We start from the raw sequence: 18,109 nt of genomic DNA on the forward strand, positions 1-18,109 counted from the left end.
GATGAATTGTTTAAAGATGTTTCGTATCGTAACACTAATTTGGTCATTTTACAATTTTATAGAATTTTCCTGAATAGAAAATTTCCTGAGTTTTCCTGCAGTTCCTGAAATAGAAAATATGCACTATTGCTTTCACTCATTTCAGAGAATTTAATAAATACAATTGTTAAATGTTTCTAAATGACGTTATCAAATCACTTACCATTACCACGTGATTATGCTGTTCTCAGAACCTGGCGGCATATTATTCATTGTCATCAGAATGACAGTCCACAAACTGATCCTTTGGACACTTAATGTTTCCTATTTCAATAAAACTTCTCGAAATCATTGTCGTTTATGTCATTCAGTACTTCATGTGTATTTATTTACGTACGTTTAGTGGTTTATGTTACTTGTTTTTAGGAGTACCAGGACTTTGTGTCCACCCTGTACAACTTATCAGAATTCCTCAGCGTCACAAGAGGTTCACGAATGATTTAACAATTTTTAAATTTCAAACCATATTTACTAATACTATAATTTGGAAAATAATTGTATTACGAATTGCGTATTTTCAAACGTAGATAAAAGCTGTTCATTATGATCAGGGGTGTCTTTTGGAAAGGACAGGGGAACAATTGCCCCCATTGAGTTTGAGAAACACCTGTTTTTTAATAGATGGTATACTAATAGGCCGTATCCACGGGGGTCTAGGGGGCCGGCCTCCCTAACTTTTTGCTGGCCTCCCTAAAAGTTTTACGGTAGGCTTGCAAATGAACTATAATATGGTGATGAACTATAATATGGTTGGATCGGACACCCCCTAACTTCTACCGGCCTCCCCTACATTTTCGGGCTGGCTGTATACTAATATGTTAATAACAACATGAAATTCTTATGTCAGTGCACACAACCTTGTGCCCTTGGCAAAATCTCAAATGATGCTAGTGTTATGGTCGTGAAATCACTTTATCATTTAATATTTTTTTAGTCTAGGGTCTAGTATGAATCATAGAATGTTAAAGCAGAGTTTGAGATCCAAGACTTCGAGGAACTAGTGTTGTCCGGAAGTCTCGAGAAATTTCTCGTCTCATCTCGATTTTTCTCTCAAAACAAGACGAGATTTTTCATGTTTCTAGTCTCGTCTTGAAATTGCAAATGCACTTCTCATCTCGTTTCTGAGACGGGACTGGGTAGCACTACTTGTTGAAATCAAGTGTCCTGATAAGAAGTAATAATTAGAATATTTTTTAGTTTAACGTTCCACGATTATGCACCGAAGAAAAAGGAGACGATGATGAAATGAATGATAATGGCGGAATGGAGAAAGTCGGAGGAAACGGGAGAACTCCGAGAAAACTTCCGAGAATGGGCGAACTTAACACTGTCTTTGTCTATCACAAAGCACAATTGATGGGAACTGGAATCGAACCAGAAACCATCAACGTGTTAGAGGTGAGTGCTTTACCACTGAGACACCGCGGCCCGCACTAATAGAGGGGAGTAAAGATTCATATACACTATATACACATACTAGTACTATAAGATGCACTGTTTAATGTGAAAATTAAACCAAATTGCTTACCTTGTTCGCATGTAAATAAAATATTATAGTAAATCTAAGGTAAGTTAGTTTAAATTAATATAAAAAATAAAACAAACGAATATACAATTGAATAATGTATTTACAATAATGGCTTCTTCGTTTTATCATGGCAAGTAGTATTTCATCAGAATAGTTGCGCTGATCCAAGGACTTCAAATACCCGTGTAACAAGAGAAATATTTCAGTTGTGATCATTCATGATTGGAATTTAATTTATCCGAAGAGATGTGGAGCACCAAATGGTTTCAGAGGATATGGAACCAGCGGACGATGAGCCAAATAAGGCATATGATAACCTGAAAAAGGAGCAGCAATAAATGTATTCTCTGATATGAAACATAAACATTGATATCATTTTTGAAACATTACAGATATATCTCAATATTATATTCAGTAGCAAACTAAGGATGCATGCCCCCTCCTAAGCCGCGAAAATGCTAAAAGGGCTCCTTCTCTTACCACGTTCATGAATACAAGTAAAATGTATATCAATAGAAAACATGTTAGAGGCCGTTCGGAAAGTAACTTTTGATTGGTTAAAAACCAAATTCCAAAGTAAATAAGAATAATTTATTATATACATCAGAAAACTACTTCTTTGCTTTATTTTTCAACATAGCTTCAATTAACATTCAAGCACTTATATCTCTGCACTAGCTTAGAAATTCTAACAGCATAGAAATCTCTCACTTGTGCCTTTAGCCAGAGTGTGTCACTACATCATATAACACAGTCCTGGAAATTTGTGGAAATTCATCGGAAAGCTTCGAGATTGTGAAACGTCGAGTTTCACGAACTTTTCATCAATTTTCTGAATGAGTTCATCAGTGACCACTGATGGCCCGACACTCCTCTCTTCGTCATGAACGTTTTTTCGTTCAATGTTATGTGAACGAACCAATTTACGAACAACTCCTTCACTCAACACATTTGGTCCACACACGGCACAAAGTTTCCGATGAATAGCTGCTGCTGAATATTGTTTTGTTGTAAGAAAACGTATAACAGCTCGCACCTCGCACTTGGTAGGGTTTTCTATTACAGTACACATTTTGAGACGTTACAGCAGGGGCGTCATTTAGGGGGGCAGGGAGGGGCAATTGCCCCCCCAGAGTTTGATATTTCTATAGATTTTATCAATAAAATAGTAGTAAATCAGTGAAATACACGAAATTTTACTTATATCAAGGGGTTTTGTCCCCCCCCCCTAAGCAAAATCTGAAATGAAGCTCCAGCGTTACAGAAGTGGAACTAGTGATCAGACAACCTCACGGCTGTATGCAGACTGATATACTGCGCACGTCTGTGGAAAGATAGTAGAGCTGCCCCCACCACTTCACGCACAGAGACCAATCGGAGGTTACTTTCCGAACGCGCCTCGTATTTGCTGTGGATGGTCACTAAGTCACTATTTGCTCATATTACACAAAATTGCACATTAGCACATTATTATTATTATTATTATTATTATTATTATTATTATTATTATTATTATTATTATTATTATTATTATTATTAACTAACTCTGTGGCTAATAATAATATTATGCGTGCGCATGGCATTCCCCAAAGGAACGGAGGGATTCCCGGACATGCTGTAAAGGAAAGAAGTGTCATACGTTGTTAATCCCGTGCGCACACGTAGCTGCGTTTTCAAACATGCATTTTTCAATAGAGTAGGTATGACTTTCTACATGACGTTTTTAACCGCACTCTCTACGATGTATTGTCTTTAATCTGTTTGCCTCTGAAGTTCATGTTCCCACACTTTTGACACTCTGTCACTCCTAAACGGGACGGAATTTCCCCCATGTTCACTAGGACTTCTTTTTTTGCTTCTTTTTAGATGTACTATCACCCGTCCAAGTTTGTTCACGTAGTTACCGTTCACCCTGTATACTACTACAGTTGCTCTTCTTACTATATATATATATATATATATATATATATATATATATATATATATATATATATAGTGGCATATCCAGGATATGATCAAGGAGTAGCTAAACCATAGTTTGCAGCTTTATCCAGTGTAAAGCAGGATTGAAGTCTATTTTATCCAGTGTATACCTGAGCGCTATATACAGTGGCGTATTTACGATTTTCTTTCGGGGGGGCTTTGCTAACTTTCGGGGAGGGCTTTGCCTGAAAATGTGAAAATTCTGCAAGATATTTCATATACTTTACTATAGTAAGTAAGATTTCGGGGGGGGCTTAAGCCGGAAGCCCCCCCTAAATACGCCACTGTATATATATATAGTAAATGTTTATCAGGAGTGTTAACACTCGGATCCCTCTTGAGTACGCCACTGGCATCAATTATCCCCTTTAGATATTTTACCAGCTTATACACCTAGAACAAGTAATGAAATCATACTAAATTATTTTACCTGGTTTATGATGTCCATGCATATAAGGAAATACAGGGCCGAATGGATATCCTAGATGAGGATACATGTATCCAGGATAAAAGAAAGGAGGGACGTAGTATATAAAGTGGCCATATGGATAATATTTGTGAATGCCATACATTACATAAGGAAAGCCATGTGCATAATAGAACCCTCGATCATAGAGGAATCTTTGGCCATATCCAATTGGAAGATGATGTCCGTAGTAATGTGCTTGTCCATGTGGATGATAATAGCCGTGTGGAAATCCAAACGTGTGATGAAATCCAAAAGTTTCCGCTGTTTGTAATTTTTCAGTCTGATTCTTTGTTGTTTCCCCATCAACAATACTGTCGTTGAGAGTTTTCTCTGTTGTTGTTTCCACGTCCTCTGAACTACCTTCGTGGCTCGAAGTTAGCTCTTGAACGTCATTGGTTTCATCAGAATTCCAGTCTTCGATTTCTTCGGACTGTCCTAACACAGTTGCTACGTAGAATATGGCCAACAAGATAAAAGCCTAGAACATCAATGAAAATATTAGTTTGGAAAGAACAGTTTATGTAATTTTGATGATTAAAGTTACCCACAAGACGAAACTGGACACAAGTTTTCTGACAACAGAACTCTTCCTATTGAAACAAACACTTTCCTAGCTTAGAAATTACTTCGAGACGAGGTAGTCTTAACTCGTCTCGTGGGTAATTTGATTGCTGATTTACGAGGGCCGTCCAGAAAGTAAAGAATGATTGCACATCTCGCACGGCGCCGACCCCCTATCATTGCGATCGCGTGCGCGGCAGTTAGCTCCTTGCTTGAACCCAGTGTGAGCTGAGTCTCAATGCTGTGCGGTCACGCTGTTTGTTTTTGCAGCGATTCAACATGGCGGCGGTAATCGAAAATCCTGCCAAATGTGAAGTGCTAAGTGTAATTTATTTTCCGAACGCGCAAAAAGTTAAGCCTATTGAACTTTATAGGCAAATAAAGAATGTTTATGATGATAGTGGAAATGAATGAACCATCAGTGAGAAAATGGTGCATTATGTTTAATCAAGGAAGAACCAGCATCCATGATGAAGATCGGAATGTGAGGCCATCACTTGTTACGGAAGGAAAATGTCGGAGCAAATTTCAGGAAAACCGACGTTTCACTTATTCCCGAAACTTAAGGAATTCTTGGATGGAAAACAGTTCGCAAACGATGAGGAACTCAAGCAAGCAATGACAGCCTGGCTCAAATATTTGGCTGCAGATGAGTATTGCATCGACATTGAAAAAGTTGTCTCACGTTATAACAACTGTCCTGACAACTATGGTGATTACATAGAAAAGTAGATATCTTTTGTTTATATTTAACTATGCTAAAACGTTCTTTACTTTCTGAATGACCCTCGTATATTTAGGATTAAGACACGTAATTTGCTGCTTATATTTGAAAGCATCAAACTAAGGCCTGTGACAAACATCTTGGCATTTCAGCTAAACGAATAAAACGTAAGCTCTGGTGCGACGTTGCCAAGTGGTAAAGGGGTGTGGCTATAGGTAAGCAGACAAACTACAGTGCGATCAGGTTACAGGAGATAGACGTGGATGTGTACAAAATAAACGTGGCAATACCACTGACCTCTCATTTGCTAGCAGCATTTAAAGGGAACTCGGAGCGCCGCCTTCAAATGCCAAGATGTTTTTTTTTAAGGTTAACCCGATCAAAGGGTTACGCCCTTTCTTCGGTAGGAGGAAAAACTAGGTATAGGGTTTTACTTTGATTGATAGTTGGGCATTGAGAGTTTGAGGAGCATTTATTTATTTTATTCTTTTGTGGTCATCATTTTTTTTCTTCTTCTTCTTCTTTCTTCAAAAAAGGCTTTGGAGGCATCAATTTCCATAGGGAAGGCATCAGTATACGTAGGGTTATTTATTATTCACTATTGCATTTAGTAGGCCGGGCTATGGTTGTGAAATGAGAGATGAGGTGAAGTGCTGATAGACGCCACAACAAAAAACAGGGATATGGTTAGTGTAGACAAATGAATGGTTATCTTCTGCCCTGGGGCGTCACAGGGCTGATGATGACAGATGAAGCCCGCTGCTAACAACATTGATGAAAACACTAGTGCAGAGATGGATAAATGCATGGACTAAGGTGAGGTGGACGGTATATAGCAAAATCGGCCTTGTGGGGGTCATTATCGTCTAAAGTCGTATGGTAAAGAGTAAGAAGATGTTGAAGAGGTGTGGCTTGATGTTGAGGAGGGGTATCATGAATGATGTCCTGGTGAAAGGTGTCGAGGAAGAGCGGATTACCTTCGGCAATGACTTTTGTTATGTATTTTGTGCGGAGTGTTTCTAAGTGTTGTAAGATGGTGGGAAAGTTGATACGGCGATAGAGATCGGCAGTTGGTGCTGGTAGTCTTATGCGATAAGCAAGGCGGAGAGCATGACGTTCGGATATTGCAAGTCTAGTATATAGTGCGTCAGGGGCAGAGATCCAGCATATATGGCCATGTGTGAGAGCAGGTCGAAGGAAAACCTTATAAGTCTTAATAACAGTGTCAGTATGTAAGCCCCAAGTGGTGCCCACTAGCCGCCGGAGAAGGTTTAAACGATTTGTAGCCTGTGATCGGATTTTCTGTAAGTGAGGTTTCCAGCTGAGTTTGGAGTCAAAGATGATTCCGAGGTATGTTACTGTTGATGATGGGCGTATGAAAGTGCCATTGACGTGAATATGAAGAAGAGCAGGATTGCGATAAATTCGTGATCGGCAGCGAGGTGGAAGAAAAATGATAGCCTGCGTTTTGAGGGGATTTATGGTTAGGCGCCACTTGTCACACCAGGAAGTGAAGGCATCAATTGCTTGTTGGAGTGTTCGATTTATCTGTTCAACAGTGTTGGCTGTGGCGAAAAAAGCGGTATCGTCGGCATATTGATATAGTGAGACATTTTGTGGTAGAGGGGGCATGTCTGCTACGTATAATACATAAAGAAGAGGTGAAAGAACAGAGCCTTGAGGAACACCACAGTGAAGAAAGATCGGATGTGAAAGTGATTGGTTAATGGTAATGTAAGTCATACGATTTGAAAGGAAAGAATGGATACATCTGATGTAGGAGAAAGGAAGATGAAAAGAGAGAAGTTTAGCGATGAGGCCGGCATGCCAAACTTTGTCAAAAGCCTTTTCAAGATCGAACAATAACAGGCAGGAAGGTTTGGAGGTATTGTAATGATTAGTTATGGCAGTCGTGAGGCGTAAGAGTTGATCGGAAATATTGATGTTTGGGCGAAAACCAGCTTGATGAAGAGGAATGAGGTTTCGCTCAGAAAGATGGGTATGAAGGCGACTGACAAGAATGTGTTCAAATATTTTGCTGAGTACTGATGTCAGTTGTATAGGACGGTATGATGAGAGTTCTGTAGGAGATTTATTGGGTTTGGTGAAAAGCAGAGTTTTTGAGATTTTCCATTGTGGTGGATAAAAGCCGGTGCGGAGAATGAAGTTGTATATGGCTACAAGAAGTGTATATAAGACGGGAGGAGAGGCTTTTATGAGTTTATAAGTTATATGGTCAAAGCCAGGCGCCGTGGTACGTTTCGATTTGATGGAGGCTGAGATATCTGCAGGAGTAATGGGATCATTAAGAGGTGAATCGGTGAGTTGATGGTGAATGTTGGGTTGTAGGAGGGGGGAGTGCGGATTTGCAAGGCGTTCGACACGTCGGGTGATAGTTGGATGTGGTAGTTGTACGGTAGGGGTAAATATTTCTTGGAAGAAGGAGGCAAAAGCATTTGCTTTATCAGTATCGGTTTGGAGAGGATGATGATGTGAAATGATAGGGTATGATGTATGTCGAGTTTGACCAGTTAACTGATGGAATTTTTGCCAGAATTTGGTAGGATGTGATGTAGTCGAGAGGGAGTTGCAGGTGGAGATCCAACGTTTTCTTTTATAGGCAGTAAGGTAATTATGAAGCATGCGAGTCCAACGACGATGCTGTGCTAAGGATATAGGATTATGAGTACGTTGAAAGTCACGGAAAGAGCGGCGAGAAGCAGCAAGGATGGAATGATATTGTGGAGGGATGGGATGATGTTTGTCACGCCGTTTAGTAGCTTAAGGTAAATGTAAAGGCTCGACTATCATCAATAGATGGCACCACCTGATATCTATCTCTCCAATGTATTTTGTAGGGAGCAGGGGTTCATCGGAGGTCCATTGGGTCTACACTCTCCCAAAACTTAGTAACTAAACATATATTTGTTCACTTTCTTAATAAAAATATATTTGTTTAGCAGACAAGTGATTGATATGGCCAGGAATGCCTGTAGGATTTTTCCAAGGGGAGGAGGAGGGGCAAAGTACCGTTTCCAGACGGGGGCAAAGATCGATTCTAGGGTGGGCAAAAGATCGACCCACAAGCACAGTCGCGACACGCACTGTTGGATCCATGTAGTGCGCACCTGCTTCGGATGGTCATGGATATAACATAAAGATTTAATCTTACCCTTCATCTGTACTCTTCCTTTTCTCATTAAGAAAAACAATCTAGTTAAAACGAAATGTTTTCTCTGAGAATATAGTTATCAGTACTTAATTATTTAGCGTGTTTTCGGGTAAGTAATAATACTGACTTAATATTACATAGATGTAGCGTCTTGTAACATCGGATCCATCCCAACAAAAATTTCTGGGTGCGCCCCTGGAAGGGAGCAACAATATCCAAAATAATTGAATGAGGTTCAAGAAGAGATGAATATTCACATTTGTCTTTGAACAAAATTTGAATGTTAATCTTGATTTTGATTCAATTATTTTAAATATTCTTGCTCACTAGAAGATACATTGGAAAGACAAAGGGAGTACGTGCTGTCATCTATTCATTAATAGTGCTTCTTTAGAAGGATTTTAAGTAGATTTTTAAAATTTCACATTAAAATCTGTTTAAGAATTAGCACAATCTGATTCAGACAATTTAAAGGTAGACAAAACCAATTACATTGTAATTTTGAATTTGTTGCATAAGCGTGAGACTCACTGAATATTGTAAACTTTGCATGCATCGCATATGATATGTGCTTCTAACGTAAATTATGATTATGGCTTCTTATCGGTGGTGCAAACAGTGTTGCCAACACGATTGTCCAAGTTTTCAAGTATGTTTATCCATTTTAGACGAAAAACGTATCAGTTCAGTTATGTCATTTTTAAAACAATTTTCATATTGTTTTGGCTATTTTAAGTTCGTATTCTAAATTGAAACTGGGTGCTCTGCTTCAGCTTTATGGATATGAAATATGGACTCCAGGAGAAGACAAACAGAGAATCCAAGCTTCAGAAGTAGGAGATTCTACAAGAAGGATTAACATTAGTTAGTCGAATAATGTACGTATCAATTGAAAGTGTGTTGAAATTGCTAGGGGAAAAATGTGTGTTGAAAACAGTTTCACTAAGAAGAGGTGGGATCATTGCACAGGTTATGAGAAATAGAGGAATGGCTGTGGGGAGGATGCAGAAAGGGAAAAATCCCAGCGGAAGGACAGAATTGAAATGAGCTTGGAAATAATACAAGATGTGTACGGAGAAAGAACTATAAGGAAATGAAAGTTCTCCTTCAGAATAAAGAAGAATGGAAGAAGAGTTAAACTAATTGAAAGATTACTGATAGAAGAAGAAAGAAGCTATATTGTATTCAGCAACTGTTGAATTTCTAAACGACTTTTCCAAGACAAAACTTACAAGGGAGAGTCACGAAGTGGCTCCGCTAAGATTCAAACGAAACAATTGTATTTTCATTTGATATGTTATAACTAGACGAATCCCAAAGTTATACGTGCCACCGGGCGGGATATCGTGAGTTACAACATATTATGTAATGTGAAAGCTACAAAGCTGGCAGAATAATTTGAACCGGGTCATTTGTTCGGAAACTGTTGGGTAAATGAAAAGCTCGGCTAATACGTATCCCATCATTTTCAAGGACACACTGTTTGGGGTTTAAAAAAGTTTGCTCCAGGGTCCCCCGCAGTGTTCCAGACGGGGTCCTACTCAAAATTTTCAAATGACAAGGGAGTTTAAGTAGCACATCGTTTTAAAGCTGTTGTAGAATGAGAGAAAATGGAGAAATCTCGACTCTCTACGACAACCCTCTGCAAAATGGCGGCGGGTCAAAATGTAAATAAAAACTTAATTGAAAAATCCATGGCCACCCCTATAAATCGGAAACGGTGAGGAAAATGTGAAAACAGGAAAGGAAGTATGGCATTATTTTCAAAGTAGAATGATTTAAGTTAAAACGTCTTGTCCCAGGGACCCAACTGGGTCCCAGATGGGGTCCAACTAAAAGATTTCAAATGGCAAGATGAATTAAGTAGCAAATTGTTTGAAAAACTGTTGTTAAATGAAAGAAAATGGAGCAAGCTCGACTCTCTATGACAACCCTGTTCAAAATGGCGTTAGGTCAAAATGTAAACAAAGGCATCTATGGCAACCTTGAATCCAAGATGGCCACTTAAAACCTATGTCATTCATAACAGTACAAATCTAAATCTCTATTTTTCTGTATTATGTATTTAGAAGCAGTAGGAAGACACAAGAACAATTGAATTTCGTTCACTTCAACTATTATTTCATTCCGTAACAACACATATGTTTTGTTCCTAATGTACGTTCGTCACGGTTCTCTCGATATCATTTACGTGAATATAACGAATATGCGATAAACACACAACTCTGACTTCCTTTCATACTGCTAAACAAAAATTGAATACCTTCGGGTATTTTTCTAATTTTGTCATAGGCCTACGTAGTTCAAACATAGAGGACTTGCTCCACCAGTCAGGTTGGGGGTTATATTGTAACGTATTCGTGATGGTTACATTTGTTTGCCATTCGTTGGTTTGGTCGCAATATTTCAAGCAATACAAATATACAAGAAACATTCATTTACAAGATTGGAGAGAAGTACCAAACCACGTGTAAATCATTTCAGTACATCGAGCTGCGCAAACTTTGTTGGTTTGTCACAATATTCCAAGAAATAGCATATTTATATACAAACTCATTTTTCATGCTGGCAGCTATATTGGATTATAAATGATACTCTTTGATATTTTGTGGATATCTGCTATTATCCATAAACGTAAATACCACATTTCGCTTCTCCAACACCAGTGGTTTGAGCTGGACATGCGTTCGATAGATAGTGCGTCATTTTGAACTCAATATGTCGCGTTTTTGAACATTTCGCATCTTTTCGTCACCTACTGATCAACATTCATGCCAAATTTGGTTTTCTAGCTTCAGCAGTTTGGTATGCCTATCTTTTCGATAGAGGTTTTAAGCGACCATCTTGGATTCAAGGTAACCATAGATTTTCAATTAAACTTTTGTTTACATTTTGACCCGCCATCATTTTGCAGAGGTTTGTCATAGAAAGTCGAGACTTGTTCCATCATCTTTAATTTAAGAACACGTTTCAAACGATGTGCTACTTAACCCCCTTGCCATTTGAAAATTTTTGATTAGGACCCCGTCTGGAACCTTGCGGGGACTCTGGGTCAAAGTATTTTTACTCCAAAAAGCTTGTCCTTGAAAATGATGGGACACATGTTCACCGAGTTTTCCATTTACCCAACCGTTTCCGAAAAAATGACTCGGTTCAAACTATTCTGCCAGGTAATTTTTTGTAGCTTTTATATTACAAAATATGTTGTAACTCACGATATCCCGCCCGGTGGCACGCAATATTTAAAATGTAACAAGAAATTGAAAAGAAACCTTTGTGAATTTATCAATTTCAGAAACAGAAAATTTCACTATTTCTTCACATGTAGGCCTGCCTATGTAATGAAATAATTACATAAAAGTTCCTTATGAAGAATATTTTTGTAACAGAAAATAAGAAAAAATGATTTTATTATGTTTAGCACTCGTAAATATATTGGAATTTTGTATAATCAACATCTTAGAGCAGATATTTGTATTGTGAAACTACCATTATTATGTATAAAAAGTATTAGAAATAATAACGATTCCATAGAACAAGTATATATATATATATATATATATATATACGAGGGTCACTACGAAAGTTTTGAGATACGCATTGTTGTGGTACAGTACCGGTATTTAAATTCCAACAATTGCGTTCGGTAGTGGTATCCAGAGCGAAGAAGCGAAGCAAGTTTCAACTCGCCTCGCTCATCGGCGTGGCCGTATCGCCTTCACTTGTTTGTTAATGTGAGCAGTATTCGGCTGTCTAGAATGGAGCTCAAAAGGGAACATTTTCGGGCAATGATCCTTTACGATTTCAAAAGTGGTTTGAACGAGACACAGAGCCTTGACCGTTTGCAGGGGGCATTTGGGGACCTTTCTCCTTCCCGTGCTACAATTTTTCGGTGGTTTGGTGAATTCAGAAGAGGCCGGACATCGCTTAAAGATGAAGAGAGAGCTGGACGTCCGGCAACAGCTGTGTCAGATGAAAAGCTTGCCGCTGTGGAACAAATGATTCTAGAAAATCCTCGAACAACTTTCAAGGACATTGAATCTACAGTGAACATTGGATCGCCAGCTGTAACAAAAATTCTTCATGATCATCTTCGGCTAAGGAAGGTTTCATCTTGTTGGGTGCCTCACACTTTGACTGAACAGCAGAAGCGCATGCGTGTGGAATGGTGTGAAGAAATGCTTGCAAGATTTGATGGAGGCAGTTCTCGACGCGTCTCTGACATTGTTACTGGTGATGAGACTTGGATCTATCAATTTGACCCTGAAAATAAACGCCAGTCTACAGTTTGGATCTTTCCAAACGAAAATCCACCCACGAAAGTGAAGCGATCGCGAAGTGTGGGGAAGACGATGGTCGCAACTTTTTTCTCCAAATCTGGCCATGTTGCAACTGTTCCACTTAAAGAATAAAGGACTGTTTCTGCTCAGTGGTATACCACTGTTTGCCCAACAAAAGTGTTCCAGAAGCTTCGGGAACGGCGTCCAAGAACTGGATTGCGTGGGATCCTGCTTCCTCATGACAACGCGTCCGCACACACAGCCAACATTACAATTCAGTTTTTAGAATCTACGGAGGTCAAACTTATGACTCATCTGCCATATAGTCCTGACCTGGCCCCGTGTGATTTTTTTCTGTTCTCCAGGATGAAAGATCGCATGTGTGGGAAGAGATTTTGCAGCCCTGAAAAAGGTGTAGTGGCTTACGAGAATGAACTTTCAACACTTGAAAAAGAGTGGCAACACTGCTTCCAAAAGTGGTTTTCGAGGATGCAAAAGTGTGTACAGTGTAATGGTGAATACTTTGAGAAAATGTAAGTGTTAAATTGATTTTAAGTATGTAAGTTATTTCACATTTCGTATATATATGTATATATATATATATATATATATATATATATATATATATATATATATATATATATATATATATATATATATAAGAAATATGTTTTTTATTTTGTAAATTGAAATGAAATTACTTGTTGCTTTTAGAACGCAGCGCTAATAGTGCAGCTTTTTATGTTTCTTTTATTATTTTATTGGAAGAATAACTAGACAAATCAGCTTCCTTATTAGTTATATTTCACTTTCTCTTCTGAATAATATATGAATAAATAAATGTTTATTTCCAGAAAATGGTCAGTATTTGCTTTCATGAGTTACTTAAACTCGAATTTTGGGTAGTCAAAAATTTACAGTGGGCACTTTATATTATATCTACTTATTTATAAATGTTGCAATATGTAAATCTATAAAAGTAATAAAGCAATGAGAAAACCGTCTTATGCATATTAAACTGACGAAATCTAATATTGTAAGATCAAAGGTGGATTCTGAGGGAAGAACGCATTGAAGTTTTTGAAACATTCTTGAAATGAAGAATCGTTAGATTTTAACTTCTTGAAACTTTTTAAGACAACATTTATTATCAATAAATTTTACGGCTAAACAACGATGTAGGAATAGGTGGAGTATGTTTTTATGAATCGGAAAATATTCATGATTTATAATAAATTGAAATTTTAAATAATAGAATGTGATATTTGTACTCTACGAACTCGATGTATGTTCTCTGCAGTTTGCATACACCACACAGAGGGAGACAGTGGGAGATAGAGAGAGGAGTTGAATTGAGTTGATTTTGAGTTTAACGCCCAATTAGCAGCGAGACTATATAAGACGGGACCACTAATTAAGGTGGAATCCGAACTACATGAGCTCCCGCTGGGAATCGAAGCCAGGTCTTCCATGCCTAACCGCTTAGCAACGAAGGAGCTCGCAGATGAAGAGAGAGAAAGAAACACTGTAAAATGTTATTTCCCAACTTGAAATAGAAAATTTTCCGGTTCTCGAAAGCTAATTGGAAAATTATAATTGGTTGCTGACTAACTTTCCTCTACAGAAATTCAATTTTGTAGCTCTCTGTGCAGTTAAATATTGTGGAAAATTTTCCACCTAAAATCACTATACATAATATCCAAAATTCTCTGGCTTATGAAAAGTTTTTTCCACTTGTTTCTACATCGTGATGAAAATTTTCCGATCTATGAAAATTCCTTTCACTTGTTTCTACAGAGCAATAAAACTTTCCGATTCACAGAAAGTTGTTTTACTTTTATCTTCAAAATGATGAAAATTTTCCGACTTATAAAAAGTTCTTCAATTTTTCCATATAAGAGAAAATATTTCGATTCATGAAAAATTGTTTTATTTGTTCCTACATAGTACGGAAAATTGTCTGAGCCACGAAAATTTTCAGATTCTTTAAACGATCTTTCACTTTTTAACATTTCTATACATGAATTCAACCAATTTTATGATTGCTGAGGAATTGTTACTATATTACTGATTTTTTTTTTTTTAGAACGGAAAATTTTCCGGAAAAAATATAGCGGAAAATTTTCCACCTTACATCACTATGAACATGTACTTTAATCTTCAATTCTTGGAAGTGGAGTTGGTCCTCCCTGGCTCTGAAATGTTCAACATTTCTATTTGTTTTAGTCGAAAGTTCAAGTTCATAAAGGATGCCGCCTCGTAAGCAATAAATCATATTTAAAAAAAAAGTTTATTTTAGAAATAAGAACACTATTAAAAAGCGAATGATTAAACAATATTATTACGTACACGAACATTTCTAAAATTGTATTATATCTAATAATGTTACGTATAAAGTTTTGTGTAATTGTGGGACATTAAAATATTGTTCATAGTAAATATTGGACTTCTCGTACATTATAGAAAGCTGTTTCTTATCTTTTCTTTTCTTTTTTTTCTTTTTTTTTTTAGTTTAATGTCCGACAATTATGTTACGAGGCTAAGGGACACAGTAATGATAAGATGGATGGTAATGGTGGAATGATAAAAGTGGGAAGAAACAGGAACCCCGATAAAAAAAACACTCACATGGTGTCTGTCCACCATAAAGCCCACTTGTCGCGGGGTGATATCGAACCAAGGACCCTACGAGCAATAGGTGAGCACTCTACTACTGAGCCACCGCGGCCCGTGATAGCTATGTCATGAGTTAAATTCATTCTGGGAGCATACCATGAAATTAATGAGAGCAGTGACAGCGTCAACTGGAGTTCTTGATCCAAACATCTCTTCGAACACTAGCACTGTCGCAATGAGTCTTTGGGACAGTTTGGAGTTCAGAACAAGTAGGCTTATTCCATTCTATCTACAAAAAACGTATATTCTATGTATTGCACATACAAGTATTATTTGCAGTACAAAGATACATAGTAGCAATAAAATACATGAACAAACACGATTGTACAAGGGAGTAAATATAAAATTGAAGAGATTAGCGGATGAAGGTGGTATGTAACAAACTACATTTCGAGAAAGTTGAGGTCAAAGTGTTTTTGATTACATTTGTTAATCGATCACTATACATACATATATTACAAATTTCGATGTCTCCACCCAGACAAGAAATCACTTTAATGAGTGTAGTAAGAAAAAAAAAACACACAACACCTTTCATCCATCACCAGAACTCATTTTTTCGACAAATGTAGCATGACACCTTCGTCCTTTACCCCCATCAATTTTCTGGCTCCTATTACATAAAAAAGCGAACAAAAAAGGCATTTTAAGGTGTGGTATTATTTCAAAATGTATTTCTTTAAAGGTCCAAAATTAATCTATAAAATACATTTTTCTCTTTCTGAATCTTTTATTTATTTTATTTGATTTTAAATTTCAGCAGCGAGACTATATGAGACGTGGATTTACAGCTTAATGTGGAATCCGAACCACATGAGCGCCCGTCGGGAATCAAACCCAGGTCTCCTATGCCAAAAGGTCTTTCATTTATGTTGTATTGTACGCAGAAGTAAATATTTTATCAGAAACAAAAATTATTTTAAAAAGTACTCTCTTAAAATCATATATTAAAATGTATTAATAATTAGTAGTTTTTATTTTCTCAACCTTTTCCTCTAACCCAGTCCTTAGTTTCCAGTTTGTCTTAACTCTTTTAAAAGCATAGGAGGAAAACTGGCCACCCTCCCCCTAACAACCTTAGTATTTCCATCCAGCTACACTAGGGTAAGTGGGTTAGAGCGCTTAGACATAGTCATTCATGTCAGATAAATACCACAAGTGAATATCATCTCTGGGGAGAAACCACTTTTCGAGAAAGATGTCAAAGAAACAAAAGTATCTTTGACATCTTTCTCGAAAAGTGGTTTCTATCGTTTGATACGAGTGTTCGACGACTTTCGTGACACCCTACTCGTGCAAGTCTAAACCAGCTTCTCATTGCTTAGTAGTTACACACAAACTGCAACAAAGAAATGACTAGTATGTAATAACTATTATTATTATTGTTAATAATAATAATAATAAAAATTAAATATTTTATTTACCTTTCACGATATGGCAGTAAATTTCTTGATTCATCAGTTGGAAACATTGAGTTCAGAGGTACTTTATAGCCAGACAGTCCATATGCAGAAATGATAAGAAGGACTTGTACTTACCCAGAAATTCATGGCTGTCACAACACAACAAGCGAAGAGATAAACGCGACCGAACAATTAAAACTGTTCTAATTACAGGGTTTGAAAAATGTTTTTTATATAGTAGGAAGCCTATAACAGCGGAAAGCAAGGAAGGAATGATTTTCTGAGATATTTTGCCCGTCCTGTTGAGAAATACACGGAAAAAAATATGGAAGTTAGGTCTTTTACGTTGGTAAGTGTCTGGTAGAAAGAAGAGAGAAAAAAAAGGAAAAATATTTAACAAAATAGTTGCGTAAACGTTTGTTAAAACCATGGAAGGACGTCCTCTTTCAGATTATGTTCCTCTCAGATAATTTCATGTTTGCCAAACCATGAAGTAGTTTTACTTTTGTTGACAGATTTAAAGTAATTATCATCACTGGATGTGTCACATCCAAAAGTTGGAAATGGAGATGGTAATAAATGTAACCATTCATTTGCACTAATTAAACATTAACATTTGCATGAATCTGCTCGCGAGAGTTTTGTTAGAGAGCTAGATCAGGCATGTGGAAGATCAGGCATGTGCAGAGAGTGGGCCAACCACAATAATTTCAACCGTCATTTAACCCATCTCCGTTGAATTTCCAAAAATCCTCCCTAAATGGTACCTTGCGTCACAAATCCTATGTACTATCAGAATTTGAAGTTTCTAGGAATTAGGCCCGGGTGTTGAGCAGTAGGCAGCCATTCAGTCACTCAGTCCGTCAGGATTTTTTCTTCTGTATAGAAGCGATAACAATTAACCTAGCATAAGAATTTTTGCGTGAAATATTTTTTCTGTTCAGAACCAAATCACAATCGCATACAGCGCAGAAAGACTTTTGGAGAGGAGCTAAAGCAACCGGATAGTGGGAAGTAGGTCTTGGGACGGTTTCGTTGAATTGAATGTTTAGCCTTGAGGTAACGATTCTCCAAAATGCCCGAGACACAGGAAGCAATTGCCCTCCGAAGATCAAGCAGGAAACGAGCACAGCAGCAGCTGATAAATGAGCGCATTGTATTATAACACATACGGCCAATACGAAGTGATTATTGGTATCTGAAAGACAAGCAGGATGGCTAAACCGCGTGTGGCTTTGGTATATTTGGCCTCGGATTTAATTCCAGATGAGGCC

At 37.5% G+C, this 18,109-nt stretch overlaps 1 protein-coding gene across 1 annotated transcript; it reads right to left on the reverse strand.

Annotated features, from left to right (window-relative positions):
- Nucleotides 1-1,683: 1,683 nt before the first annotated feature.
- On the reverse strand, nt 1,684-17,080 carry LOC145693889 (uncharacterized). Its single transcript, XM_081770058.1, has 3 exons — nt 16,971-17,080; nt 3,981-4,497; nt 1,684-1,884 (listed from the first exon to the last, which is right to left on the reverse strand). Exons 1-3 carry the CDS (start codon nt 16,980-16,982, stop codon nt 1,802-1,804), a joined length of 612 nt encoding a protein of 203 aa, XP_081626184.1. The 5' UTR covers nt 16,983-17,080; the 3' UTR covers nt 1,684-1,801.
- Nucleotides 17,081-18,109: the final 1,029 nt, after the last annotated feature.

This window comes from Thermobia domestica, chromosome 9 (genome assembly GCF_964235325.1).
Source record: "Thermobia domestica chromosome 9, izTheDome1.hap1.1, whole genome shotgun sequence".
NCBI classification, from domain to species: Eukaryota; Metazoa; Arthropoda; class Insecta; order Zygentoma; family Lepismatidae; genus Thermobia; species Thermobia domestica.

Coding starts and splice junctions, on each gene's coding strand:
- LOC145693889 (XM_081770058.1), bottom strand. Junction 1,885..3,980: donor GCATGGACATCATAAACCAG/GTAAAATAATTT, acceptor CTCCTTTTTCAG/GTTATCATATGCCTTATTTG.